Source organism: Liolophura sinensis, chromosome 6 (assembly GCF_032854445.1).
Source record: "Liolophura sinensis isolate JHLJ2023 chromosome 6, CUHK_Ljap_v2, whole genome shotgun sequence".
NCBI classification, from domain to species: domain Eukaryota; kingdom Metazoa; phylum Mollusca; class Polyplacophora; order Chitonida; family Chitonidae; genus Liolophura; species Liolophura sinensis.
In genome coordinates, this window is record NC_088300.1 from 25,701,731 (window position 1) to 25,724,969 (window position 23,239).

General features: G+C 36.5%; 1 protein-coding gene across 1 annotated transcript in view; it reads right to left on the reverse strand.

Annotated features, from left to right (window-relative positions):
* Positions 1-1,229: 1,229 nt before the first annotated feature.
* The window catches only part of LOC135468780 (attractin-like protein 1), a 65,416-nt gene continuing 43,406 nt past the window's right edge, over positions 1,230-23,239 (reverse strand). The window contains 12 exon segments of the mRNA XM_064747201.1: positions 1,230-7,163; positions 7,784-7,937; positions 8,600-8,746; positions 9,603-9,681; positions 15,720-15,778; positions 17,780-17,931; positions 19,040-19,109; positions 19,827-19,921; positions 20,630-20,682; positions 21,007-21,100; positions 21,403-21,468; positions 22,741-22,815. Of these exon segments, the coding sequence (XP_064603271.1) occupies positions 7,075-7,163; positions 7,784-7,937; positions 8,600-8,746; positions 9,603-9,681; positions 15,720-15,778; positions 17,780-17,931; positions 19,040-19,109; positions 19,827-19,921; positions 20,630-20,682; positions 21,007-21,100; positions 21,403-21,468; positions 22,741-22,815 (1,133 nt within the window). The 3' untranslated portion in view covers positions 1,230-7,074.

Below are 23,239 nucleotides of genomic sequence, written 5' to 3' on the forward strand. Positions count from 1 at the left end.
TTATTTCATTAGAGAGTCCCTCCCTGGCTCAGTCAGTACGGGAACTTATACCCACAGTCCCTGGGGCTCTGCTCGGTTTTCTCCCAACATAATGCTGGCCACCGTCATATAAGTGAAATATTCTTGAGTGTGGTGTAAAACACCCGTCAAATAAATACGTAAATATAACTCACAGAAAAAAAATCGGTTCAAATAAATGTGGTGTTGAACTGTTTGGTTTGATTATGTAATCCGCAAGTATTTCTGTGTATAATTGTGCTTGTAAAACCAAAGAGGTTGTCAACAAGCGTAATAGTAGAGAATGATGTACACATCTTGAAACGTGTTAATGTGGGAAAGGCCTGCTATTAAAGGAAACCTGAAAGGCAACTCGAGAACAAACGTTATGATTTAAAGGAAATTATTCCACAAAAGAGCTAGGTATGCTGGATAAGCTTTGTGTCCTCCCCATTTGGACAGCTACCACTACTGACATCATGAGTTTGAAAAGGTGTTGGTTTCTAGAGTCCATACAGTATGTAGATAGATTCATTTAACAGTCTAGTTTTTGGAGTTTGCAGGACAAGTTTAATCCACCAACATTTGGCAAGTTACCAATGAACTTTTCCATGTTGATGAACTAATACAGGGACATATATACATGATGGGCCAGGAATATTTCTTCATGCAAGCATTCCTCACCCAGTATTGCCATACTTTCAATAAATACTCAAATTATGAAATGTATTCATCTGCAATTATTTAGGTAAACTATTGTGTAAATAAAATATAATAATTATTACCAGGAATTTTGGTCTAATGAGCGACAAGTCTTCACGTAGCTTAACAATGCGCAAGATGTACATGTAAGACAGGAAGATGAAATATGAGACAGTCATTAAAGATAGTTTGAAACATAATGAAATTTATCCCGAAATCCCATGATCTTCAATCTGCTAGGACAAGAAAATGCCAATGACAGTGGAATTGTCAATACTACAAAACGCCGTTTAGCAACCCTGTTGCAACTTTTTTTGTAGGAAATGAACAATCTCCCCTCTAGTCTAAGATTGTGTTTTGGAGTGTGGGATATGCAAATTATCTACACCAGACTACTGGACAGCTACGGGAGCCCCGTCCAAAGCCTATAAGGAACCTGTAAACAAGTGAGACAGGTAGAATCCCTGTAGAATGCTGCAGAACACATTGAGAATGATACAAAAAAACACTTGAATCACAAAACTGACATAGTAGTATCATTTATTTTTCAAAGATTTGGAGATACGACATAAAACAATCCATCTGAACACATGTTAATAAATTACTGTAGTTTGACGAATCACTAATGTACAACAAGTCTCCAATGGTTGATTGGGTAATTACACTATATACAGAAATGTACAGCAAAAAGTAAGCACCATAAGATATATACAAGTATCTACAGATATGCACTTGGTACAATGGGACCTTATAAGTGTTTTTCTTATTTCACAAGAATTCACTGTAGCTTATACTATCACAAACAGTACTGTTTACCTAACACACCATCAGAGAATGTTTACAACATTCTCAATATGTACAAAGTCAGTGTTTTTAAAACATAAGCACAATTTCACTTTTCCCAAACTATTGTAATTCTTCAACCTTTTTTCATGTTTGCAATTTGTTTATTCAAGCATATTCTGATGGCATTATTCTGCTTTCACTGATAAAATTGTACACTTTGTGAAGCCTGTACACTGGCCAATCCAACCAATGTAGTTTTGTATCCAAAATAAAATTTAAAAAATTGCACAAATTCCACTGAAAGTTGCTCTTTCATATGCGAAAAGGTTGGGGAGTTAGGGCACTTGCAGGGCGATCTGGTTACCAGTCCCTGTACTGCCTTTTCTCTAACTTGGACTGAAGAAACAGCTACTGTTAGCCCGCCTGCACTTTGTCCAATCTGGAACCTGCTTCTATATTCTTAGAGGTGAAATCTCTTTCCCTTGACGTTTGTATACTGAAACAATGATTCTGATTGGTACAAAGATATGACCTGTCCAGCCAATGAAGTTTCACCAGACAGGCTGGCTGGGACAAGGTGCGACTTCCAATCTGGATGGGGTGAAGTCAGGGAGTAGCTGCTAGATCTGACTTCAGTGAGTTCAGCTTTTTCCCTGACTGAATATTTGTAGCTTAGCAAACAGATCTATACTGCTGAGGCAGATCATCCTTGCTTGCATAACTTGATGAAAAATCTTGAATGTCTCTTGATTAATCAGATAGCTAGTTTGCCAGACTCTATTATATACAATAATAAAACAAATTATATATCAACTTTCATAATTCAACTGTGGTCAAACAGCAAGCTTGAAGTACCCAAGTAATTTAAAGACACACTGACTGCATCAAAATCAATTTCTGACCTACAATTTGGGACCCAATAAGTATATAATTCTAAGAGCCAACCAGTCTACAAAAGCTTCCAGCGTGTATAGTATTAGGTTTAAACCTTAAAACCAAAAACTTTATAACCCACATCCATACATGTTCCAAGTTAACAGCACGTTAACTAAATTGTAATCCAAAGCTTTTAGGGCCCTGCCCTGTGAAACAGTGCTTTTCATTAAATGAAAGTTTCAAGTTTTTGAATTAAGAAAAACAGTAAATTAATAATTAGCAGTATATATGTAGCTATCTAAAAAGTTTCTTTTTTATTATTGTGTTGAGACCTTCTACCACTTTGTAACAATGTATGAAGAGCCTGGTAGAAAATATAATATATATATATATATATTTAGCATATTATTTAGCGGACATGGAGATGGGCTATGATTCTAAATTTAAAGGCCTTACAGAGGGCGTAACACTAATGTATAGTTAATAATTTGTGACATACAATGGTCTTTTACAAACTATTGTAGTATGCATACAGTGTAATGAAAGAAAAAAAAAACATCTTTACCAGATACCTTATCAGAAGAGTACCACAGTAGATGTATTCAGTGTGGATCGAGAAAAGGGAATATGGGGTGGGGTGGGGGGTCTTTTGGTGTGAGTGGGGGAAGGGTGATATATCACAGAGAATCACTTATGTTACCAGTGATGTTGAAATCTTCAAATTGGTCTATAGTTTCCATTCCAAAAAAAGCTCATGCTCAAACACACCTAAATCAGATTATTTTAAGCTATCTCTCTTCTGCTCTAAATGCATGCAAAAATATTAGGCTACATTAAAGCTGGGACTAACATAACAGATAAGTCCAAGATTAAAGTACACACACACATTCTAATAACATATTTAGATTTGTTCTCGTATTGCATTAGGATATGGGTGACGTTACAAGAATGAATAAGCACCTGGACCATCAGGATTTGCAATACTTAAATGCCAATACTCTATTTGCCAATACTTGTGAGCCTATATCTAAGAGGTGTATGCCACATGGACATAAAGTGCAATATATCATATTACAAACATTGTTCCTAACCCAATGTAATAACTACAGTATTTTTGTGAGGTAAATGTATACACAAATATAGTAAACAGTGATATGAATACAATGAAATATACCTACGTGACAGATGAATGTGTGAATTCTGGCTAAATACATGATCATCATACAAACTAAAAATACAAAAATTAAGCATAAATTGAAAATATTTCCTTTCTGCTACAATATATACTATGTGGTATCCATAATGTGTGTCCTGGAAACAGGTGTATACTGTTGAAAGCAGATCTACACATTTGCTGAATACATTATACATGTAGTCTACAGTCAGCAGGCTATATATACACATGCAGAATGCATTTTTGAGCAGTTTCTAAGTGTTAAAATGATAATAAGTCAGAACAGAATCAGAGGTGCATTTTGTATTTCACGAAGACTGATGAATGTCGTTCAAATTATTTATTTATTTTACTGGTGTTTTTCGCCGTACACAAGAATATTTCATTTATACCACGGCAGAGAACATTATGGTGGGAGGAAACCCACAACCACCGTACCGCAAGTAAGGAAGCCAGCATGAGTTGGACTTGAACTCACAGGGACTGCACTGGTGAGAGGTTCCTGGGTCATAGCGCCACACTGGTGTGCTAGCCCCCTCGTTCAAATTAAAGATGACACCTTTGCTTTGCTGCATATTGTAAACTACAGATTTTAGGACAATGGTGATATGTATTTAACATTAATATTATACTTAACTGTTATTGATCATTTGGTGTTTTCAAACTTCAGCTGTGTTTCGCAAAAAATTACTGGTTTTATATCAAACATTCAACAGTAAGAACAGTCAAACTGGTCAAAGAAATAAGGCATGACTTGCCTTCCCTAACTTTTAGATCATCGAGCTGTTGTTACTCAATTATTTCATGGTAAAGGATCTCTTTCAGCCAACATGTTACCTTTCATACAGTCTTGCTAACTGGTGTAAATAAAAGGTCAAAAGACATTCTAAGAACAAACGGAGACAAGAGATGAAAGTTTTATACCCTTAAAATCTTTTCGCTAAATAATCATATGAGCAGAACATGATAGTTTCAACAATTTTATCAAGTTTAAGAAATTTTCTCCTGCATAAATCCTGTAGATACAGCAGTCAGATTTAGTTCATTATTACAAAAACAATAATTCTACTAAAGTTGTGCATGATTAGAACTATCAAAATAGACAGATTAAGTTGATGTACACAGCATGGCTTAAAAAACACAGGTGTATGGCATTGCACACATCAAAACCAAACATTTTAAAGGAAAAGTCCGGTGAAAAAAAAAAAACATTGCCTTATTGGTACAGCAGCTGAAACACCACATACATGCATACTGCAATGTATAGTGAGCGGATCTGGTTGTGCTACAAAGAGCTTAATACTGATTAATCAGTTTAATTATGAACAGGTAACAACTGCTACGCTGAACGATATAATACCAGTATATACAAATACAAGTAGTAACAACTCTTTACACTTGTGGTTTAACTGTGTGAACAAAAATCCAAATTCAACCAAAAACCTGTTTATCGGCTAATTGTAATGACTGATGTAACTTCAAAAGAAAGTCCTACAACTCTCTTAATTCCCAAATCTTGTGTGGACAATTTTTACACGAGGGTAAAGAACTATCTGTGTAATTGTTTAATTGTATATTCCTTACAGCGCATGCGTCGCTCACTAACTTTATATCACTGTCACCAATAGCAAATTTTGTAGAGAAATCTTGAACAGCACTGAGGTCACTGGGTTAAGGCGATCAGGCAGGACGCGTTGTCAGAAAACACAAACAATTCGTCTCAACACTTGTCTGTAATAATAATGTATAAACATGCATTCTCTTTATCTAGAGTATTCAACATGATTCTAACCAACACTTAAAACAATTTTATTGATGAATCCTGATTAAATAGTTCCATGGGAGGACACAAGTGAGGCTAAGTCTAAACCTGTGTCTCCCAGGCTCCAAAGGTCCAGCTTCTGTTGGTGGCAGTGACGTAAAGCAAAAGGTAGTGAACAATGTATGCACTGTAAGGAGTATGACAGTTGTGCTTAGAGCTCATGACTGGGGGATTACTTCCCTGCAGGAAAAAACCCAATCATACTTGCTATTAAACTTAGAAAGCATTGTAACCCTCAAAATTTAGAAAAAATTTTATGTGAATCTTGTACAACTTCACAGGAATTAGAGCACAGCTTTGAAATCTAGAAGTGAGCTGAATACTGGGAATAGACCTGAAGTAAAGCACAACATGGGACCATAATGTTGCAGAATTGGTAACTTTGCACTCCTGTATTTGTCGTGTCGGTACAATGAGCGACTGATACTAGTTTACAATCCCTGAGGGTGTTATTGCTGGTGACAGAGGGAATACCTGCCCCTGGGTAGAGATAACATACATGCTCTATGTATAAAAATAGCTCTTAAGATGAAACTGTAGTCATACAGGATTTTAGGTGTGAGTTTCAGAATTGACGGATCAGGAGCTGTTTCCCTTGGCAACCAGATTTCTCCACAATTTATTGGAAACAATTACATGATGTTAATATGGTATTGCATCAGTACATTCATAGACCGTGATTATTTTTGTCTCTCCTTCTCCCACCTGTTTAAAAAACAGTGGAGATATCTGGTCAACAGTGGCCAAATACTGAATCAAAAATTGTTCTGAGGCTTATGCAATGGTGTTCCAACGATGTCTTCTCAAAATAATAAGTGTTGATTCGAAATCCTAAGTTTGACAAATATACTGGACTCTCACTTTCTTCATAATTCACAATAAAGTATGTCTTTTCTTCTTTTAATTTCCTTTGACATTCAGTAAAATGCAGTCTCCAAGATTAATTTCTGTACAGAAATTGCACCTGAAGCAACCTTTTAAATTAAATCAGTCTAAAATGTACATGGATACAAACAACCAACTCTTCCACATTTTAAGCTGCTAAAAATCTTGTTTAGTTAGTTACCTGGGGAAAACGAGGTTAAAGTTCAGGGTCCACTCGCACAAAACCCTCTCAATGTTACATCTGAATACATGTAACTACCATTGCTACCAGGACTGTAGGCATTTACATGTGCATCACCATGGTAGTTACTTGCACATAACTATATGAGGGCTTCCAGTAAGTGGTTTCAAGCCACCTACATGTATATCTCATGTATGGCTCTCACATCTGTATTTCAGAACCATCTGAGTTTTGCATAGAATGATTGGTGAAAATTGATGGGGTGACTAAGCATCGTTGTCGTGATTGTGCAACATCCAGATAAGGGTATAATAAATATGCAGGCGTGGGTGTGTTTGGAAGTCTATACTGAAACATGTAGGGATCTATTACAACAAAATCAATAAGATATGATAACAAGCATTTCATTTCGTTTTTCATGATACAATGTGAGAGCTAAACTCCACGCTCTGGTTAGATAACAGCTGTTATGTCACATGTGTCGCATGAGAAAACCCACACAACCGGCAATCACACACATGGAATCAAAAAGCATTACCTGGACAACTCAGTGTTTCTTTGTTTCTTTGTTTCTTTCTCTCTCCTTCTCTCGCTCACTCTGTCTCCCTCTGATGACATATACTTATTTTACATTATATACAAGGGTTTGTGCTATATACAAGTGTCTGGATGACTGAGCTGTGTATGCTTCTTTAACTTGGATTTATCTCCTTTCTCCAAGCTGGGTTTACGTTGATTCCCTTAAAATACAAAAAGGAAGTACGGTAAATACTACATGGTCTATTTCAGTGTTTTCTTGATTAGATTCTTCTGTGTGTTTTTTAAATCAATTACCCATACATCAATCTGGTTTTCAAACTTGAACCAAAATATGAACCTGCACACAAACTTGACAATATTTGCAGCGGTTTTCATACAGAAAGTAAAGCATTACAGATGGAGAGTCAGACAGATGGATAGACAGACACAAGTATCCTTTGCTTTATTGCGTATTACGTAAAGAATAGAATAACAAAGATTTGATAGCATGGCTACTAAAGAGCTCAAAGATTATGAGAAACATCAATGCCAAATTTCAGCTCGATACATGAAGTACCAGTACATAAGACATATTTGAAGGTCATGACTTTTGCACTTTATGGTAGTTAATACGCACACAGAGCATCAGCAATGGAATATCCATTTTTTGTCTTTGGGATGTAAAGTTATGCCAAATCTTATTTTAATACATGTAGTACTTTTTAAGATGACTTAACAGTTGCTGACAATGACATTCAGGTATGACATGCACCCGTAAAGGCCAGTTAAAAACAAACACCAGCAGCTCTGCCTTATTCTGATTTCTCCTGTAATTACTTACCTAGTGTAATTAAGGCGCTGGCTATTGCCAGGCCACACTGCCCCGGAGGTGTAAAATCTTCGTCCCCGGTAGGTAACCTCACTAACATGGATATCACAGCTACCTTACTGCCACTTAATGGCTCATATGCTATTGGGAATGGCTTGTTTGGCGACTGAAATAGAATGACAGAAGTTTTTATGCCACTTTCAAGAAAGTCAGTATATATAATTTGCGAGTGCATTATTTATGAAACAGGCCCGTGAATAAGCTGGAAGTATATGTGCACACTGGCAAGCAAACATTTAACAGCTCATGTAACACTGCAGTATAAGAGCTGGCCAGTATAACAGAAAGAAATGGAAAGCTACTGTTCTCGCCACTTGCTAGGTTTTTTTAAATTTAAATTTTTTATGTAATACTATAGTGAAGTATTTTAATCTTACAAGTTGACTGCCAGTATATTATGTGTGAACAAAACCTGAAAGTGCTCAAAACAGACTAATGACCTTTAGACAGTTACGAGGCGAGGGTGAAAAGTTTTCTCCCTGAGCTAGTAGGAGTCATCCTTTCAACTCATTATGTACGTTACTAATTGAGCACCTCCTTATCGACAGGTAAAGGAACTTACAAGTCAATAAGCTCTCAATAACTAAAGGAGAAACAGCACGATGCAGAAGAATCTTCTTAAAAAGAACCAGTTTCTATGGCTGAGAATTGTTCAGCCTGCCCGTCAAACCTGGCATACTCCTTCAGGTGTGACATAGCTCACGCTGGAGGACAGCAAGTGGCCTCCATATAAATCGACAGCATATATACTTGTCACTTTGTACTCACTCGGATTTTTTTCCGTTTAACATCTGGGGGCTCCCTTTTCATGGCAAGGGCACCAGGTCCATTGTATGGATCTATTTTGGGTTCAATTTCGGCTGAGACTGATGCAAAAGGTCGACTGGCCATTTGCTCCAGTTCAACAACCATCCTCTAGAAAAGAAAATACAGGACAGTGAAATTTTAACGAGACAAATAAATAATTGGATTCTAACAAATGAGACCTTCCTATCTGGCTTGGTAGCTCAATATATTCAATGGTCTAAAGATAGTCATTTCAGCGTGAGACATTCAATGTGTATATCCATTTATTCCCTGAAAATAAATAGCTTTAGAAATTTCACATACACAAACGTAAAATGAGCATTTCTTTGCAAGCCAATTTGTTTATAATTAAAGGTACTCTACCAAAGATTTGGGGGGAAATCCTTATTCGCTTATGAAATCAAATTTTCTGAATTTACGAAGAATAGTTCAAATGACTGTCCTTCAGTAAATGTCAGCATTTATATTGTTAAAATAATTTTTAAGTTCGAAAAATTTATAACGTGACCTGTTTTATAAAATTTAGGAACTTAAGTAAAGATTGTGAACTGTAGGTTCTGCACATAAGAGGCTGGTACATGGTGAAAGGGAATTATTTGGGCTATCCTAAAATAATAGCAAAAATTAAATTGGATTTGCTCTTGATTTATTTATCTTTTTTAGGGAGGGTAAAAATCTCTGGTATATTTTCTTCAATAAAATAGACAAACAGACCCTGAATACTTTGTGTATTAAAGATATAATGTAATGAGTCAGAAAGACTGAATGACCAGGGTTATATTTTTGCAGGGTTTATAAAGAGCATATGCATGTGAACTCCTACACTGTAATATTAGACCCTGTAACCCGCTTGTTACCTTGAAGGCCCTGAGAAAACTGTCTTGATAATTCCCTGCCCGTAGCTGTGAACCCAAGCAACACTGACGACTGAAAGATGTGCATCTTAACGACCTGGAATTCTTACCTGTCTTCTACGATACATCTCATATTTCTGTTTGAACTTCCACAGAAGAGCGGCTAACAGCATCAATCCCAGGAAACAACTGAAAAATCAAGTTAACACATATTAAGGAATTTCAAATTTAAAATTACAAAAATAATGTTCTTTGCTGCAGGCAAAGAATTCCAATTTTGAGAATGTTGTTAACCTATGTGCTTAAGAGAACACAGTTTCATACTGATTCACGTTTTACAACTTTTTTCTGTGATCAGCATAATTTATTTCATGACCTGTGACTTAACTTTAAAACAACTGCTCATTACATTTTGGTGTACACTTGCTGAAAGTAATGTATTAAACAATACAGAAACAAAATGACTTAATGAATGATCATGGTTTAAAACCATGTACAAACAAAGAAAACAAAATACGAATACTGAGAAACATTGAATGCTTGTGGGTTTCCCTGAACTCAGTGCGGTTTCCTCCCACTCTAATCATATAATGAAATTTTCTTGACTATGGCATAAAAAGCCAATCAAATAAAACAAATAAATATATAGTACTGAGATCTATCTGGTAAATACCACCAGGATCCAGCTTAAGCATGCATGAAACAAAAATAACTCACAATGGGCAGATCAACATCAAATCTGGAACTTGTATCAGAACTGTCTGATGATCACAAGAACAGTTTGATAGGCAAGAGCTATAAGCTGATTGGCTGCTGATTAAATATCCTTTCCATGCAGAGAGTCAATTCCCTTCAACTGCTTGTTCCAGTAATTGAGTAAGTCTATCGACTGCAAGTTATATTTGACCACAACGACTGTTATGGAAGCTTGTCCTCTGACTACTACATTAGTTGATAACCTGATTGTTACAGTAACTTATCAAGTAATTAAGTAGTCAAGGTAGAATGTTCATGCCCTCTTGAGAAATTAAATTCACCCAAAACTGACATGTGTAATCAAGTCACTTACATCCTTAAAAAAAAACAAAAAACCAATTAAAAAAAAAATGCCCCTTATAGTACACGATCATCCCAAAATAGACTTACGTACTTTGAAAATGTACCACGTGAAATTGCCGCCTAATCAAATGGTGTACGGATATTGATTTCTGCTCAAAAACCAATAAGGGAGTTTCGAGTTCAAACTCTTTTATCTTCTGAAGTCCTACTGCAAGTTATACTGCATCATAACTGTTAGACAACTAATATTGATCAAATTCACTATAACATGGGCATCTAATAAAACTTTCACAAAAAGTTGAGAAGACATTGAGTATTTTTAAGTTTCTGAAGGGTAGAGGTGTCATTTTATCTCTGGAACACAGTGAAGCAGGTGATTGGTCGACTTATGTTAACAAAGGTTGCCAAACATTTTTCACAAATCATATGATACAGTAGGACAGTATTTACCTTCAACGACGAGTTCAAACTGGAAACTTCTTTATAACAGGACTAATAGCAAAGGATTCTCCGTTTGTACATGAGAAGATCTCCAGCAACCTGTGGATATCCGTCGGTTTCCTCTCACCACAATGCTGGACGCAGTCAGTACGAGTGAAATACTCTTGAGTATGGTGTGAAATATGGAGTATGGGCGGAACAAATTTTTAGGTCATTTAGGGTATTTCAATAAGGTGTAAATTAGATGATTAGCTACCCTCCATCACTGCTCTGTTATGCACCTGTGTTAACTGCAGACAAAAGAGTGGGTGGGGAAGGGGCCAACTCCCACTCATTTGGTCTGCAGTGTACACCTGTACAGTCACTATGACACAATTCACCTCAAACAATAACAACAGGATGTATTAAACCCATGTTAGAACTGAAATACTTCCATGCATTTAAATCTGTTCAAGAAGGTTTTACAGAACGTAAGTTTTCAGTTTTCAACAGTGTCACTGATGATGATGATGTTATTTTCGTTCTATTTTCCTTTAATAAACATTAACAGTTTTATTAAATTAATTATTTCTTATTTGTACTAAGTTTATTCTGCAGTACAACTGACACAGAGGGCTTACTTCCACGAAAAACAATGGACATCAGTATACGTATATTTTACATGTATATATAAACTTTCTGTTTCCTTACAGCATTACAACCTAAACAACTTCATTCTGACAAAAGAGAAGGCCAGGACTATCATCCAACGAAGACAGTATCAAGTCTGACCACCTCTGAATGGAATGCATGCAATGTATAGTCCATTGTATTGACCTAAGGGCTTCAAAAAAAAAAAAAGAGAAAAAAACTTTTATTGAGGTTTTGATACAATCTTTTTTTTTTAAATTTAAAATCTGATTATCATGAAGAATAAAGAGTAACTTACCTACCCACATAACCTTTTTTTTTACTTGGTTGTGTAACCCAAAACACAGGCCTTTTTTTCAAGAATGGACAAGCTGCATTTATGGGTGCTTAACACCACTTCATTTGCAGAGCAGGTTTAACCTGTTAAACATTACCTGCCTTTCGTTCATGTATTTGGGCTCTTGAAGATAATCCCACACATATACACATATTCAAATTTTGCTTTGATTTGTAAGATGTCCTGACAACTGAATGAGAACGTAACTTGAAAACACCATTAGTATGGCAATACAGAAGTTGACATTCAACCCTTTTCTGGTTGATCTGGTTGGTTCACGTCTTTGGGCTCTCGAAGATAATCCCACACATATAACTGCACTTTATTTTAAAAACCATATTTTTTTATTCACTTCCTTTATAATTTATGTTTTGTTCAAATTTTCTCATGATTTGTAAGATGTCCTGACAACTGAAAGGGAAAGTAACTTGAAAACAGGATTGGTAGGGCAATACAGAAGTTGACATTCAACCCTTTTATGGTTGATCTGGTTGGTTCACGTCTTTGGACTCTCAAAGATAATCCCACACATATAAATGCACTTTATTTTAAAAACCATATTTTTTTTATTCACTTCCTTTATAATTTATTTTTTTGTTCAAATTTTCTCATGATTTGTAAGATGTCCTGACAACTGAATGAGAAGGTAACTTGAAAACAAGATTGGTAGGGCAATACACAAGTCCACATTCAACCCTTTTATGGTTGTTTTGGTTGGTGGATGGTCTTCATGATATCTCCCATGCTGTCCTCTGTTGCAACAAATAAAGACAGGGGTAAAGGTTGACTTGAGGCACAGGGTCAATGGCTTTGAGAAAATTGTGAAGGTCAATGAAGATCAGTAGGGTCCAACACAAAATGACTAGGACCAGGTGTGGCAGATGTTTGATGAAAATTGCTTGAAGAGTTCAAGAGATGTTTTTTTGGAGACCTTGAGAAAATTTACAAAATTAAATCACAGCAAATAAACAGGGTTCTTCCCAATGTTCATGTGTGGTTTAAGTAAATCTAACAACAAAGTTTAACATTCAAGTGATTTATTTATTTATTTGATTGGTGTTTTACGCCGTACTCCGGAATATTTCACTTATATGACAACGGCCATCATTATGGTTGGTGAAAACCGAGCAAACCCTGGGGGAAACTCACGACAATCCGCAGGTTGCTGGCAGACCTTCCCACGTACGACCGGAGAGGAAGCCAGCATGCTTTCAAGTGATGGAATGTCCACAAAAAAAACCAACATACCGACAGACAGCATGATGGTTATCAGCCCCTATGACAATACTCGTAAGCATAGTCTGACTGCGGGGTACAAATTTCCTCTCAGCAAGGTTAGCCTCTCTGATGTCATCGTTCAGAAATAAATAATTTTTTATTCTAATTTTTTTTGCTTGGAACAATCATGGTCAATTTACTGAAGTACCCAACAAACCATGACTCATGGTTCGTACACTTTAAGGTTTAAATTTCCAGGAATTTCCTTACAAGCTTAAAGAACCAGACAGCACATGGCTAAAAGATATTTAAATCAAAAGCAGGATACTCAAGCTTTCTAAGAAGTATCATACTTCAATATTTTTATAAGATTTCACCGAATGACATGTAGAACAAAATGACAATACTGCACAACTGGCTGGTGTGAGTCGAGGCAGCCATATTAAGAATTTTATCCAATCAAACATGTTGCTATCAGATTGCGCGGCCTAAGCTGTGATGTAGCCTTTACCCATTCACTCCATGAAGTGACATATGGTAAGACAGAACCACTGCACAAGACAACATTTTGAGATCGTTCACATCAATTTAGTTACATGTAGCAGAATGGTCATTTCAGAAAGTGTTTGGCAGGTCTGTATCATTTACAGACCACCACAGACGTAAAATCAGTAGATTTACAAGCTGTGTAATATTAAATGACGATATCAAAAATGATGTTAGACAGTTGCATACTGTCTTGGCCCAAACCACATCCATCTCCCCAAATACATTTTTTGTTGTTCATTTTAGCGTTTACTCAACAGTCTCTAAATAACAAATGTCAGAGTCAGTGCAAAATTCATAAGGAATGCCAAAGGTTTAAGGGAATGCGAAGACGTCATCTCACCAAACAACGCTTAATATTAATTAATTCAAACAATTTAAATTTTGCTCCTTCGTCTTTCTCGAATGTAAAGAATGTTTTTTTTCTGTTTTCTTCTATAAAATACAGCAAAGTTATTTAACACCGTATTCAAGCCATGGTGCTTTCTCTCAGCACTTCTTTCATTTTAGAAGGCACTGAAAGATAAAATCCAGCGACAGTCGAATGCCTAGATTAGCCTCAGTACTGCTTAGATTTATTTCCATTTGAATCTAGCTGCACAAGAATCTGATTGTAATTTTGAAAACATTTAATAGAGGTCCAAATCACCAGCACAACCCCATCGGAGGCTACGACCTGAACTAGGAATACTCAGCCCTGCATCTGCAGCTGGGCTATTTAAACAAAGTTGTAAGAAATATTCTTCCAATATGTCCAATTTCCAAGAAAACTATATTTATCACCTGGGCCTTCATCGCCGAAGTCCACAACTTTTATCTGCTACAGTCTACTGCTAAGACTATTATACAGAAAATACCTAAGACATTAGAGGGCTAGAGTAAATGTGATGTCACCTCGCTCTGGATAATGTAGATGTGCTGAAACTGTGTCAAGATGAAGTTCACTAAACTTTCACTGGGTTGAAAAAAATCTAAAAAACTGTTTAATGCAGGTTTAAGATACTTTGAATGCTAGCCTTTCAGCGGACATAACATCAATTAGGTGCTGTCTTTCACTTTAAAACAATTACACATTTTCACATTTAAATAGTAGTGCATCTGTCAATTTCAAAAATACTGGACAGAAAATGTTTCCATGAGAATACAAGCTATGATATAGTAGATCAGGTTGATTCTGTAGTATCTTCATATATCAGCCCACCGTATGTATGCCAAACTAACTGTCATTTCAAGGCTTTCTAGGCCTAACTACAAAAATATCTGTTCTTTCAGGCGTGGAAAAGTTACTTTCAATTTCCAGGCTTTTCAAGGTGTTTAAGGCCCTGTACAAACCCTGCAGGCTAATTATAAAATCCGCAGCTGACCCACAACTGCTGCTGCGTTCCAGCTGCGCCATTGATTCAGCCAACTGAATTAGTCGGGGTCCTTGATGTCAATTTACATGAATTTATATATACTATATACATCTTAAGCCACCTCCCGCCCCACTCCCGCCTGCTTCTCTCCTTTATATGGATTTTCAGGGCTCCCAACAAAGGACAGGTATACAAAAAAAGAGGAATATATTTCTTTAAAAGGTATTTCAAATTGTGAAGTCAGACATCCAGATAACACAATGATGTGTTATCTCATATTTCTCATAAATCATGCGGAGCTTGAAGTTTGAATGGTCCTGTTGTCCACTGATCATTACAGGGAGCCCCAGTTCACAAGCATATAAAAAACTGACATATTTATTCATGTGAAGTTCCACTCACATTATTCCATTCTTGATCGGTCAATTCCAAAAGAGAGCATATCAAAACAATTGGAAGCACGTTACAATTCCAATACACTGTGCATTTGTTGTGATCTACATTCACATGAAATTCATGCACACTTGATCTGTTCAAAGACAGGAGGGCAAGTGGGAGGGTTAAACATGTACAAAGTGTACCACTTAACACAGGTGTTTTTCACAATACCACGACCAGTGATACTCTTTGTTTCAACTTACCTAAGGAAAGTCAGGAAAAAGTGAGCTAGATCTATTTGTGGCTGCTGTGAAATTGTCAGCTGTAAATGAGAAACATGATATTGATTGGATACCATATGTGTTGCCACGGCAACATGCCTTACGCATCCCTTGGACTAGGCCAATGCCCTGCGCATCTCTATTCCATATGAGTAGCGGCAGCAAGCTCACTAAAGCAGTTTTTAATTGAATCCATGTAGCATACTGACCCCTGTTTCTATCATGCTGTGTTTGCATTGATTGAGTGTGACATTGATTTTAGTTCAAAACTAAATTTTAGATACTCCCGAAGCATGACTGTCAGGGGTCAATTTATCACATGGACCAATGAGAACAGAGCGTCTAAGACATGCAGGAATGTTATACTAACCCAATGAAAATGGCAACAAACAGAAAAATATCGAATGAGGATATCATCACAAAGGAAATCTGCAAAGAAACAGAACATAGCAACCCAAGGTGAACGAAAGATCAAGGGGCATGCAGATTTTGATCAGAAAAAATCATCTACCAAAACAAATTGATCAAAATGAAGACACTGGGCTCAAAATTTCAAACAAACTCTGATTACGTGGACGACATACTGATTCATATCAGCGTTCTGTCTTCTACTCATTTTCATCTGGCACAGAAGTAAACAAGGAAAATCAATTATTTTTTCGATTCCATAATTATGGAGAGAAATAGTGTTGTGTGAATAAAGGATAGATAATATGTGTCAAGGTGACTGAAAAAGGATATCTCTCGACTTCAAGGATAAAGATTATGTCAAATAACAAATCTTCGAGTTAGAAAGTTGCGAGCTGAATGCAATTAAAATCTCAACAGCATTAAAGTCGACCAATATTACATGTACCTTCATATTATCGTTTTAGTATGACAAAAATAAATAAATAAATAAAATAGCCCTGACAAACGCAAATTTGTCTGGTGATAACAAATCTGGTTTAACTGATTTTTTTTTTACAGGTCATATATTAAAGGGAGACAATCTTAAATTTTACATTTCAGTCTGAGTCAGATAGAAAGTAATATTAGTTTGAACATTTCAAGAAATCAGCCAAGATTAAATATTGAGTATGGCACACGAATTTAGCAGAAGGCCATGAAAAGCCTTAAGATAAGGTATGGTGGGCAAGTTAAGGAAATGGATTAATCATCTTGCTGGTTTTCTTGGTTAAGTATCTTTATTACCGTGGATAACGCAAAAAAATAATAAAAAACGATATCTGAACATAAATATACACTGAAAACAATAACAAAAGAAGTTGTTCACAATATGAAGACACACTTGAATCAATTAACGGCCCAGTCACACCTGCACTTACGACAAGCTAAAGACAACCTGCAACCAAGAAATTGGGGGTAATCGTTGTAAATCTTGAGTTATCCTGGCAAATCTTAAGGAATCTGAAGTTATCAAAAACTGATCGCAAGACAGTTGTAGTGGTCATTAGTGATTTCTGTCCATGCACAAAACCCAGCTATGATAAAAAGATAATGTTCATTATTATGCATAATTTCTCAATAAATTTGATCATAACTAGCATTGCAAACAATCGTCATGAATCATATGCACATTTTGTCACAGAATGTGTTTGATTTCATGCTACTATGTGGCTACTAGCAAAAACACAAAAAACAGGAGTCTACAAGATTTAAAGAGTTAATCTAGGAATGAATGCAAACAAATTCTTGGGAATCAATCAAGGTAAATAGGCTGCGATGGTCCAAGCATCCATCACAGAGTTAGTCATAACTCAGGTGTGACTAGGCCTTCACCAGCCAATACAGACACATATATATACAATCATGTCCAGTTGTAAATTTATGTTCTGTAAGAATTAATTTTTCTTTTTTCTTGCAATACAAATTGCATACTCAACTGTACTTGAGGCAAAACATTAAAAACCCATCAGCTTCAAAGTGACTTTAATTTTACGGTTAACACAAAAATATTGGTAATCATCTCAACCAATTTTAATAATCTTCTTAATTTTAAGAAGTTAATTTTAATAAACTTTTTATGAACAGTCACTTACCTGGAGCCAAAATGGGGTTTTGAAATCATAGACATAAATCCTGAAGGTTGTGTTTTCCGAGCTAACAAAGTTGTATGATTTGTGTTCAAACTTCCTCTTGACGAATCCGCAGGCTACCGGTGACATGACTAGCTGTTCTTCTGGATAAGACCCTACCACCAAGTAGATTAGGGAACCGGTTGAGTGACATGTATACAAACGTCGATAATGTAAATCAGTCATGCCACTATTCTACTGTATATGTGGCATGAAACACAACTGTTAAATGATGATAATAAATCTAAAATGTATACATTAGTAATAAAGAAACGAAAAAAAAAATCACTAAAAACATGTTACTTTCATTTTTGCCAATTCTGGGTGCTAATAATTACACATTTACATTGATAAGACATTGTTGTTGGAATGTTTTATCTCAAAACAAGGTACCAGTACATTTAATTTAAAAATACAACTGTTCCTTGATCACAGATCAGGGTTTTTCTTGTCATGGTAACCACAATCAGAACTTTCTTTGGCTTCAAAAGCCACAGCCAAGGTGCTGGTGCCAAATGTCGCAATCATGAAATAGTGTGGAAAGACAGGCAGTTTTGACAGAAATTGGGACAGTCCTTTATCTGAATCCTAGTCCTACGCATGGTTTAATGTAAACATGTGCATATAGATACGATGTCTGGCAAAGAAAAAACTCAATAGTACAAATACCGCTTTTTTAGGATTATCGTCCCTGCATTCTGCACAGATGGGACACATCTGGCATAAGCTTTGATCTCTAGTGGTAAAACCACTCACAGACAAATGATTGCTGCCTCTGAGAGGTCCATGCAATTTGTCCATGTGTGGGTCAAATATGAATGCACAGGAACCACTGAGCAAGAAATGCATGGTACACTGCTACACAGTGAACGCTTGCCACTCGCTGCTTCAATGTAACTACAGCTTTACAATTTGTCACTCTATCCTACTATATGATGCAGGTCAACTCAATCCACAAGCACATCACAAACGTTTTATGGATATATGATATCTAGCCTTAAATAGAGAATCTTTCAAATATGTTCCAATGAAAATACAGCAGAAGTTTTCTTTGTTTTACAATAAACACATAAAGGATTAAGATTATATAGTTTAGTCTTGTGAAATACTATAAGGTGAAAAGAACACTGAGGTACTGTGCCATAGGCATGAGAAAAAATCACTTCTTTAAAATGAGGGTCTAAAAGAATATCGGCCAGAGAAAGCCCTGCACATCTAACTCACTCGAATTCCAGGTTATGTTGATCATTGCCCTGGAAGAGCAGTTGACAGTGAAGTCCACATCTCGGTCAGCCTGGAAAAAAAATAAATATCATTTTCTGTAAGCTTTTTAGGTCGACTGGTTACTCAGTCTAAGACTTGTTATTGTCAGTTATCTCTGAAAATGAACCTAACCTTTTTTTCTGATGGAAACAGGTTATGCGCCGCAAAGGAATTTTTTTGTAAGGATTCCTTATTACATGTTCAGATAGTTTTGACTTGACACCCACCAACACTCCTGAGCATCTGTAACCATACGAGGGTCTACAAGCTACCACTCCTCTTTTTTCACTGAATAAACTACCCAAAGTTTTATGCTAAAACGGCAAATTCAGCCTCAAGATATTTTTACATTCTTTTTTTTTTTTTTTTTGAATGTGTAAGTTAGTGCCTTGGAACTGTTATAGATACTCACACACATGTACCTGTAAAGTATAGGTAAGTACAGTTCCTGTAAACTATATAAGTTGACCTACTGTCATATTGCATAGGTCAACTTGATACCAACAGAAAAATTTGGCAGCACTCTCACAGGCCTTTGCAATTCATAATTCTTACAATTTCATTTTGCAACAAACGTTGTGTACATGTTTAAGTGCAACAAGGTGATGTGATTTGAGGAAAGTTGCCCAAAAAGTGGTTTACAAAGTATATTTGAAGTTAGCACAGGAAGACAAAGAAACATGTTAACACGTTAATAGTTGATCTTGGGCTTTGAGTTAATGATACAAGACATGGTCAATGTACTCACAGCTTCGGGTATGTTGACAAAGTTTATCTGCGTCAGATGGGTGTCTGATTTCTTGGACAAATCAAAGGTGTACTGGTAATCTGTAGCCAGGGTATCTGGAAAGAGTTTTTTTACATACACAAAAATCCAAAATCGAAGAAAGACAATGGGACAAAAAAAAAGGGTAAGCGTAAAACCATTATAACAGGTTTTTATTGTATTCTGAGTAGGCTTTAACCATCACTTTTAATGTTATTTTCTGTCTCACCATGCCAAGTCACAGACTGGTGTCAAAGGCTACATGTTACAGGTCGCAGAAGTAACAATGTACTCAATGACCTGTATTTGGTCACCAATCAATTTATTTACCTCAGCATCGCTTAACAAGATACTCTATAATTTGTCACTTGTACAGTAACAGTTTTATGGGTGAAGAAAACTGGATTGACTGGGAGAAAACCACTGCTCTTTGGCAAGCTAATGAGAAGCTTTCCCATATGGGTGGAAGACAAGTTATCTTCAACAAACAATTGACTGTGGCTAAGATCCACTCATTCACTACTTATTATCCTCAAGGCCCCTGGAATATTGACAGCAAGGGAATCCACAAATTCTCTGCCCCACCCTGGGATGTAACTTACACTTTATTTTCCCACGTGGCTCTGCCAAGTTTCCTCCCACTATAATGCTGGCTGCCGTCGTATAAGTGAAATATTCTTGAGTACGGCGTAAAACACCAATCAAATAAATAAATAAATCAAATAAATTTTTGCCAGTAATTTCATTAATTTGTTTAGGATACACAAAACAAAGCATGTACTCACAATAGCATGTTCCTGTTGTGGCATTTCCATGGTATTTATTTCCATCATCGCACCTGAAAGATAAAGATCATAAAACCTGTTTATGTAATTATACAGACAACATCTGGGTCATATGTTAAAACTTAGCTGTGCCCGTGGTAAAGATGATGTGACAAAAACAACCAACGGTATGTTCGATCAGTTAAAACTTGGTATCCATCTGTTCAGTAATCATATTTGATGGTGGTATGAGCCAATTTCACACTACTTCATAAGTCTGCTTTCTCATAACTGAAAAAATGCCGTACGAAGATTTGTGAATGCAGGCTTTGGGTTTTATAGGTGTAAAAAACAAAAAAGAAGACCAGGGTAGAGTGAGAGTGTGCTATGAGTTTTACCTCTCACAGCGTGTTCCAGTGATGCCTTTAGTCCTGCAGTAGCAGTCCCCTGTTTCTGTGTTACACATGTCAGTCTGGCCGTTACACGCACATGCTGGAAACAGAATCACATCATTCATAGAATCAGGCATAAATGTACTTGTAGCAGGTTGTAATGCAAGTCAGTGTTTAATAAAATTAATGGATTGTACATGTACCTGAAGTATTAAATTGATATTTAGCTGGATTTAGCTTAATTAATAAAACAAGTTTACGCTGAAAACAACTGATAATCATAATAGAGTGAGAAAACAAAGAACATCCAATCAGATTTGCTCTAGTTACACATAAGCCATAGATATAGAACTACCATTTTGATCAGATGGAACTCAAAAAGGCCCATGTGAAAATACTCACGTTTACAGTATCCTCCAAACTTAGCATCCCCAAAGTAACCAGACTTACACCTGCCACACTGAGGACCTGTAACATGCATAAATACATACGCTATACTCTCCATACACTTACGCCATACTCTCATATACATACGCCATACTCTCCATACACCATCCTCTACATACATCATTTTCTCCACACACATACACAACACTCTCCATAGATATACACCATACTCTCTGTACACCATACTCTCTGTACACATACACTATACCTTGCATACACTATACTCTCCATCCACATACTCTCCATACACCATACCCTTCGAACGCTATATTCTCATGCACCTATGGTATACTCTCTATACACATACACTATACTGTGTATACACATATGTTACACTCTCCATACACCTTACTCTCCAAAAGCTATACTCTCCATACACATACGCTACACCCGCCATACACATACGCTATATCCTCCATACACATACGCTATATCCTCCATACACATACGCTATACCCTCTATACACTTACACATACACTATACCCTCCATACACACACGCTATACCCTCCATACACATACGCTATATCCTCCATACACATACGCTATACCCTCCATACACATACACTATACCCTCCATACACATACACTTTACTCGCACTAAGCAGACAAGCTGCATGTGAGAAGAAATAAGGGACCCCCCGGAGGAAACTCACAACCAACCGCAGGTTGTAAACACATCTTCTCAAATATGACACCCCATAGGAAGCCAGTCTGAGATGGACTTTAACTCACTAAGACCGCATTGGTGAGAGGCTCCAGAGTCACTGTGCTCCGACAATTACTCCAATAAAACTGAAACTGAAACTGAACCATGCAGCAAAACAGTGAGACTTTCCTGAATTCAATGTCCATATTTCATTGTTTTTTTTTTAAAATTACATCTTCACTTCTACAATGATGGTTAGTTTTATCTAAAGAGGAAACCATGGAGCGCCTGGGTAAACCACAAACCTTTAGCATGTTACTTACAAAACTTTTCAATGTTGGACATACAAAATTTCCAACCCACACAGGACAGGCCAAGCGGTCTTCACGAAATTGAAAACTCTGCAAATAGCCACATGAGTGTTGTAGGCTGCTTATTGTCACCCAAGGCCCCATAAAACAGCAACCACGAGATAATCCACAACACCATGTCTAAGGCTGGGATTGAACCAGCATCTCATGAGTGATTGAAAGACAACTGTCTTAACCACTTGGCCATTAAGACTAGATACTAGATACTCATTAAGACACTTTGTAAGTCATTTTACATGCATAACTTACATGAAGAATAAACATTTGACCGTACCTGTTGTGTAGGACTGACACTCCACACAGTTGTTTGTGCCATTCTTACACTGACTGTGGCCATTACACTGACACACTGAAAACAGAATTACACAAAGATAACTTGATACTATTTAATGATAAGTTTATACCATTTTATACAGAATAATGGGTAAACAAGAAGGCATGGACTTACAAACACAAACAAAGTTTTTAACAAGAACAGACAGCTTTAAACAAACTAAACGCGCAAAGGCTATGACATCCCTCGTGTAGAATTTGTCTTTGTGCATTTAGGCCCCTTATTAAGTGAACGACCAATATTAAGATGTAAGAAGTACATTCTAAAGATGTAAGGATGCAAAATATATGCCTGATCAACAAGCAGACAAACAGATTACGTCCTGAAGTCCTTGTAGTTTAACTGAAATAAGTTGAACCACAGAACAAGCAGTCTTTAAATATGGCACCCTCCCATCCGCCACACAAAATTATCCACAAAACTGCAACATACAAATTTT